Genomic DNA, 8375 nt, shown 5'->3' with positions numbered 1-8375 from the left:
AATTATCTGCTGCTGGAAGCATCATGTCCACCAGGCATAGTGCACACATTTATTACACATTTATTATACATGAACATCTTTTTTTTTTTAGTAAATGTTTACAGATAGTAAAGATAGCATATACTGTGACATCAAGTGAAGTAAAAAATATACAGATGCACAGAGAAATTGGCTGGTGACCAGAGCTAGGTGAGTTTTAGCTTGATTGGCTCTGAACTGTGAGAAACTCAACAATCTGATGGTTTTCCAGTCAGTGAACACACCATAGACTCAGTTAATATCCCACTGGGATTGGTTGCCAGTGGGATTTGCAACAATTAATTTCTCTTATTTTTACACTTTTGGTCATAAAAGGAATATTCATTTTAACTATGTTTTATATGAAGCAGGATATTGGAATTTAAAACTCTGAAAAGAGACCTCTGACTTTCCGAACTGACATTTGAGCTTTAGTTGATGGTCAGGTTTGAGAGATTGAGTTATTTACAGAATAAGTGATGTTTCAAAGGTACAGGAAGCACTTTAAGAGAAAATTTAATTGTCTATAGGAAAATGTCTGCTGTTTAATCCGGCGCTACTTTCCTAACAGTTTATTTTTTTTAGGGTAGAAGGGTTGAACATATAACAGCGAACTTGTTTTACTTTACCCTCATAAGCTTCAAAGTTCTCTTAATAAAGATGCTGGTTCTGGAAATAGCAGCCCTTCATACTCGGAGAGCACGTAATGGTTTACATTCGTTCAAGGAAAATGGTTCTCAAACTGATTAAATACCACTTATAGATATATATATTTTTTACCTCTTAGGTCAAGATGTAAATGTGACTGACGTTAAAATTGCACTGAGAAACGATCTATTCTACAGTAGGGATGGACAGTTATAGCATCAAGTATTGCTAATCGGGGAAAGAAATGCAATGTATGCAAACCCTCAAGCACTACCTAGATAGAGACTGATACTTTTAAATGATCAGGCCATCAATCAATACCATTGTTTGAAAATATATTTGATGCAATTATTGTGTGCCATTTAGTGGCGCGTCTTAATTAGTGCTGAGAAAAAGCCAATTTCATAATAGATAAGCTTTACTAATGAGGGCTTTGAGTGTAAGCAATAATAGATTTATTTATAGCCTTTTTTTAACAACTTTGTATCACTTTTTTGTACATTTAATATCACAAAATATGTGAAACTTTTCATCCGATTTTGTTACTTACCGTATTCAAAGTTCTGAAACCCAGTGAGATTTTTTAAATAATGTGAAACCAATCAGGCTATTTATTATTAATGACATTAACTATTAATCAAATTAGAAAAGCACAAATAAAGTGCATCCTTGTTTGTTAAAGACATAACAAAAAAAATTGATTGAGAAAAAGTCAGAACATATTTCAAACACGTGGGTGAAGCGGTGGTACTTAAAAAACAGATCATTAACTGAGGCGGTACTTGCAATAATGAGTTTCAGAAGCATTGATCTAGGCCTTTTACAACTATGAATGCTAACCATGCTAACTTTAAATATGGAAAAAACAACAGAAATCAAAATGCAAACTCTATTGTAATTTTCTTCTTCATTGTATGACTGCAAAACCATTTTTCAAACGTATTCATATTGAAAGCTTCTTTGTTTTTTCATCAAACTATGACAAACAAGCGTTTCAAAACCAAAAAAACGTAGACAGTTAACGAAGCAGTGAGCTAATGATAATCAACCGGGAGCCAAGCCACTACAGTACTGAGTCTGTGTTTCAGGGAGCTTATATGGCTGAAGTAGAGCAGGCAGAAACTTTTATATGATGAAACCTACTGTCCAGAGAAGCACATAAAAAAAAAAAAAAAAAAAAAAATGTTTCAATGAAAGATAAAGCAGCTGTTAAGGCTTTTTTGTGCACGAGATTTTAAAGTGAGGCTGTGATTAAAATCCATTCAGTTAGAGAAAAGTGAAATGAGTTACAGAATACAGACATAAAAAGGTTTTTGGCATGTGAACTGCTGGGATTATACATCACAGTATGTAAAGTTTATACAACTTATAATCTGATGAAACCGTTTTTTGGCTCATCACGCGATGATTCAGCCTGACTATGAAACATCAAGGCAGCAACACCGACCTAAGCCACTTTTAGGGTGAGTCATTATTTAAATCGATGAGCTGAGTCAGTCTTAAATGGAGAACATGCTGTATGTTACGGTGTAGAGTACCTCGACACAACGACTCGATGCTTAAGAGTTAGAAACGCACTTCAGTGAAAGGTAAACAAGTGAGATAAAGACACACAAAAAAACCAAATACAGTGCAAGCATTTTGACACTTAAAAATTTGATTATTAGTACATTCTTAATAATAAAATGATAATATACATATATTTTTAGCACAGTCCAGCTGACCATCTAGTTCTGCCTTTATTTGTTCTGTCGCTTGCAAACCAAACCAATATTAAAAATCTCGACAAAACCCAAAACCTTTTAGTTCATTAACTTTTTCATTTTATTTGAGTACAGACTAAAGTTTGTCAATATTTTTCTTTGTTTTATACTACGATTATTGTGCTCCTCAATGAATCTTCTTACTTTTTGTTCCCCGGCAATGCTTCATTCATCCCAGCTCCAGCAGAGGGAGCTGTTCTTATTTACTTGCCACCCTGCCTTCCAGTGCTCCAACTGTAAAGAGCAGCCAGCCGTGGGAGCAAACGAGCTGGAGAATAAACATGGATTTGGATAAAAAAACATCCTTCCTCCATGTAAAAAGGAGATCAAAACCCAGCAAAGCAACAAGGGAGACATTATGGGATGTCCTCTGCTTCCTCATGTCCTCCTTGAGGCTCAGGCTCCTCAGTGTGGGAGTGAGTTTTTGTTTCTACTGGTGTGTGTACGTATCTGAGGCGGCTCCAGCAGGCCTTGTTTTTGTGCAGGTGGGCCATCATTATTTGGCTGAGCACGCTGGGCTCAGTGAAGCGCTGCCACTCTTCAAAAAGAGGCTCCACAATGTAGGAGATAAAACCTGTAAAACATTTTACTTTCCTTAATCAGGTCCACATCTGCTTTAAAATAAGGCACTTTATTTCAGTCTAAAACTAAAGAGATAACAAACACCAAATAGTATAAATACACATGTTCAGTCATCAGAAAGCAAAATATTTTTTTGGATATTAAAGGGGTCATAGAATGATTATATAGGGTATTTGGTGCTGGTCTTTAAGGTCTCTGAATAGGGTGTGTAACATTGGTTGGGCTGAAAATGGCATATTTGCTGTTTTATGAGCCCTAATGCAAGCCTGGTTAAAAGCCCTAAAATGAAACGACAGGTTTTCTTCCTTTTATGGTATACTCATGAAAATTTAGATAAGCTGTCAACTGATTGGTTGGTTTACAATAAGCAAAGCTGCTGAGCAAAGACACATCATAGCAACAAGCACTCACTCACTGAAAGATCAAATAGTTGATATGGTAGGGTGACCAGATGTCCTGTTTTTCCTGGACATGTCCTACTTTTCATACCTAAAAAAAAGGGTTGGGGGGAATTTCAAAATCATCAGGTTATTTTGGTCAAATACGGTGCAGCAGAACCGAGCCGCCAGCTCCAGGAACTCCGGTGGACGGGAGGAGGGAGCCAGCAGAGGAAGGAGCAACCGAACCCAACCCGGTGATGTAGCCGCAGCCCGTGCAAAGCATGGTAAGGGATCTTCTGATAGACAAAAGTAATCCATGCCTTTTGTGTCCTCGGATCCTTGGAAAGACTGTGAAAAGTTTCCCCTTTCTCTTTGCAGCCTGGAACACTGCATTTATGATAATGAACCAGTGGGCTGGTCTGTATGTCAATTTCCGGGCATGACAAAAGTACAGGCCAGAACCAAATAAGGCAACTTCCCCGAGTTTACGTCAACTCGTGCTTCGTCTGAATTCATTTGTTTTATGGTTGAGGTTTAGAATTGTGAGATCTGCAAAGAAAGGAGTTCTCACTGAACTATCGTTATTCATCTATGACAATGGAAATTCAGTTTTGCATTCTATGACCCCTTTAAAGTCTTTTTGTTAGACAGTAATGAATATTAAACAGATATTACCAATCTGGATAGCTGGAATAGAGTCTGTCTGTTGGTCACAAAGTGGACTGATCTCCAGGTTAAATTTCCTCTCCAGCTCACCTTTCAGGTTAACAAAGACAGCATTTATAAAAGTATTTGCAACCAGAATAAACAGCAGATACAGAACATCAATATATAGAAGGAATTACATTTAAAAAAACATATTTGCTTTGAAGTTCATTAATTAGAGCAAAGAACTTAGAATCTTGATCCAAATCTTTAGGGGTCTCATCTATGAATCTTGCATATACATATAACGTGGCCTAAAATTACATTCACTGAATCCCACGCAAAGTTCATGGTCTTAAAAAAAAAACTTGCCATAAGGCAAGGCAAGGCAAATTTTTTTGTATAGCACAATTCAGTACAAAGACAATGCAAAGTGCTTTACATGATGAAAATACAGGAAGAAAAAACAGAATCAAAGCAAGTAGGAAAAAATAAAATAAAATAAAAAAATAAAAAATGCAGAAACAAAAAAAGAATATTAAAAACAGTTGGAAGTTTTTGTTAGATTACATTTATTTATCTGACTTTTTTTTCTTTATTTCTCTTTGTTATGGAGAAGAAGACTTTGTTTGAGCTAATTTTCCAGTATACATGTGTGGTCTCTTAGAGACTTGGACCCATTTTTGAGGGTACCAACAGTTTAAAGATGGCGTAAAATTGGGACAAGATGGTGATTGAGGTGGGAAACTGAAGCTAGATTGCATAATAATTATTTTATTTTATTTACTTAATACGAAACTAATTGTCAACTGACTCTATCAGATCTGGAACCACAGTGTGACATATGCTCTTGTCTCAAGAAAAATAAAAAGGTTCACAAATCAGTTTAAATTTAATAGTCCGCACAATATTCAAACACCTCATCCTCCTTGTCATATTGTTCTTCTTAATGATCAGGAGTTGCACAATAGATTTTATAAATGAAACACCCGACAAGCCCCACCAGACAGCGGTCAAAATTATTTTTTCCTGCGAGTTTGGTCTAGCCTCGATCAATGCCCCTAGGCGTGACGACAAAGCTGCGCGATGCTGGAGAAAGCACAACAAGGAAGATGGCAACAACTATTGAACAGTTCTCGTTTGACTCAGCTTTGGAATCAGTTTTGGAAGGTTTAGACTTGGGGTTTTGGGATAAACGTGAGCAGGAAGAGGCTCTACGCTCATTAATTTTTAAGAAGGTCGTATTCGCTGTTTGTTCACACTCCCCCCACCAGCTTTCTGTCGTGCTTACTACGTCACAGTCAGTTGCGCTCATTGGTCAGAGTGTTGGCCAATAGGCACAGACATGGTTTGAAAGAGAATGGGTTTTTCCTCATCAACAATCTTCCGATGTCTCATTCATCAGGGCCGGGCTAAATTACACATTTACTCTCACATTTAGTCTGGTTTAATCAGGCTAATGGTGTGATGTGATTAAACATTTAAATACCTCCAAACCACCTGTGCATAATGGATGCTATGATTAAGCCAGAGACTTTGTAAATGAGCAGAATTAGGAGAGGACGCATTTTCAGGGATGACCAATGTCATCCAATGACCGATGTTATCAGTTGGTCAGATTCCATAGAGCGGTGCTCATGGATTTATGCTCTGAACGGGTCCAGTATTGAAGAGACCAACCCACAGGTTCATCACAGGTGTTAAACAGAGGTCAGTAACTCTGATATATAAAATATGAAATGGCTGAGGCTTAATGTGCTGTCAGATTTATTAAAGATACAAAAAATTGTGAACGATTAGGAAACACTTAGTTTAATAGTTAAAAAAAATATATATTTTTTTATAATAGCTGTTGAAAATTCTCAGTCATCCCGGGCACTGCAACCAGACAGCAGCCTTAAATCAGTGAAAGCTGTCAACCACTCTGTGTGTCTTTCTGGCTCTTATTAGCACAATATTCCCCCACAGGTGTTAAACATCGTCAACAATTCATTAATATGACTGAAGCCACTTTTAGGAACAAAATCATTCTGTGATTTTATCCATCAATTAGACGTATTACAGTCAGCAGTAAGTAGCTACAACGCTGCCCGGATGTCCTTGTTAAGAGAATCAGTGTACTTCAGACTCTGATTGTGTCATTAATGAGGCTTCCTTTTATTTACTGTTGCCACCAAATCAATTTATCTGAATCTCCACCTCAATCACCAGCAATATTTCTAGCTCAGTTAATCCTTGCTTTTTTTGCTGTCTTGTGGTTACCATGGTAACCATTAAATAGACTTGATCAGCTGGCTTTTGTAACAAAAAATATACACTGATTTGGCACTTTAGCATGGACCATTTATGCTTGCATAAATGTGTGAAGATCAGGCATCCCCAAAGTCAATCCTCGAGGGCTCCTTTCCTGCAGGTTTTAGAGGTTTCTCTGCTCCAGCACAGCTGATTTACATTGATAGTTGATTAACAGGCTTTTGCTGAACTGCAATCATCAGAATCAACTGTGCTAAAGCAGAGAAACCTCTAAAACCAGCAGGATAGCGGCCCTCAGAGGAGTGCCTGGTGAAGATGGTCGAACATGAGGTGGAGCCTTGGACGATAACTTTAAGATACAGCTTTTATCTATGAAGGAAAATTGCTCTGTTTTGTGCACATGATTTTATAAATCAAGTTGTTTATTTTTTTACATATTCCATTTTCCGGTTTTTGTAGTTCTTACAATATTTTATAAAAGAGAACCCAAATCTGTAAGCCATGACTTCATTTTCATTAGAAACCCTCTATTTTTTATCATTCAAAAGCACCAATAGAAGTATCTTTAGTGTAATTTGCGTCATTACGTTTACTCACCTTGCCTATAAAATTCCTCACACACTCTCTCACTCCACTGCCTGCTCATCTGCCATTCCCGACATGGGTTACAGATATCAGCGCATTTCAGGGCAATCTAAAGTTAAGAGAAAATAAAGAACACGTCTCTATGAAATGAAAAATTATGACAAAATATTAATTTTATAACAGTCCAGTTAGGGATATTAAATCAGACCAAATTTTTGCTGTTTCAGACAAGTTGGGATTATGAAAATAATTTTGGTAACTATTAGAATACTAATGAGGGAGAATGCATTTGAAATTATTTCCTTTAATTCGAAACTTTACACATTACAGTAAGCTTCTTTGTTTGTTTTTTTTTTTTATTGTATGACTTGGGCTTTAGTATTGTGACAAAATACATAATTTATTATAACAGTTTGGGTCACATGTACTGAATTAAGTCAAAGGGAAATTTTTGTTTCAACTTTTTAAACAACAGGAGTTTGTTGATGGTTTACGTCAGTGTTTTCCAACCTTTTTTGACTTGCATACCCCTTTGGGCATTTTGTCTAACCATGAGTAGCCCTCTCAGTCAAAAGTATTGATGATTGTCCCGAAAGTGGAACGTACAATAACTGAAATAAAGACTACTTCAAGACTGACCTCTGTGAGAAGCAGAATGGAGAGATACAGAAGATCTTTTGTCCCGGCTTCCTCTTGAAGGACTGAATTTTTTTAATCATTATTATTATTATTATTTTTTTCAATCTAATTTAGTTTTTTTTTTATCCTATTTTATATGTTTTTATTTTTGCTAATGGACAAGTGAAATATCTCTATCACGGATTAATAAACTAACTAACTAACTAACTAACTAACTAACTAACTAACTAACTGTCATGGTTCTGTTTTGGCCTGGCCATCACCTCCTTTTATTTCCCAGTACCTCCTTCTCTCACACAGCTCAGCCTCACTCCCTCACCAATTAGTCACACCTGTTTAGCACTAATTAGTCTAGACTCACTCCACCTGATAGCCTCTCTACAAAAGCCTCCCTCAATTAGCTCCTCCCTGCCGGCTTGTATTCAGTCACTACAGATTCAGAGTCAGGTTGAGGTTTTCGTTGCTGCGCTGCTGGATCTGAGGCGTCTACCTGTTAACTCTCTTGTCTGCACCTGGAGTGTGCAGACGCTCACGCCCGCTGAGGATAACTGCAGCTGATGCTCACATGAACTCTTCCAGCTCTAGTCCGGTACAGCCTCTGGTTACCTTCATCCATAACTCATTACCGTCAATAAACCCTCCATAGTAACTCTGTGAGTGTGTGTGTGTGGCCATGTCTTTAATACCTGGTGGGGACAATTTCCTAGGAATATGCTATATTTTGGGGACTCATAGGTACTTGTGGGGACCAACAACTGGTCCCCATAAGGAAAGTTTCTCTTCTTGGGGTGGGGGTTAAGTTTTAGCCTGGGTGCCATTCCGAACTTAGTCCCGCCCACAAGGTTTGAGGTCGGGAAGTTCG

The 8375-nt window shown here is 37.4% G+C and overlaps 1 protein-coding gene across 3 annotated transcripts in view; it reads right to left on the bottom strand.

The window, feature by feature from the left end:
* Positions 1-810: 810 nt before the first annotated feature.
* The window catches only part of pde7b (phosphodiesterase 7B), a 32180-nt gene continuing 24615 nt past the window's right edge, over positions 811-8375 (bottom strand). For all 3 annotated transcript variants that reach the window (XM_015394498.1, XM_015394499.1, XM_015394497.1), the window contains 3 exons: positions 6887-6983; positions 4067-4147; positions 811-3003 (listed from right to left, as the gene is read on the bottom strand). In XM_015394498.1, the coding sequence (XP_015249984.1) occupies positions 2786-3003; positions 4067-4147; positions 6887-6983 (396 nt within the window). In that variant the 3' untranslated portion in view covers positions 811-2785. The remainder of the gene's footprint in view (positions 3004-4066; positions 4148-6886; positions 6984-8375) is intronic.

The sequence above is a fragment of the Cyprinodon variegatus genome, unplaced genomic scaffold (genome assembly GCF_000732505.1).
Source record: "Cyprinodon variegatus isolate N-32 unplaced genomic scaffold, C_variegatus-1.0 Scaffold690, whole genome shotgun sequence".
Classification (NCBI taxonomy): Eukaryota; Metazoa; Chordata; class Actinopteri; order Cyprinodontiformes; family Cyprinodontidae; genus Cyprinodon; species Cyprinodon variegatus.
This window is presented reverse-complemented; position numbering and strand designations above follow the sequence as displayed.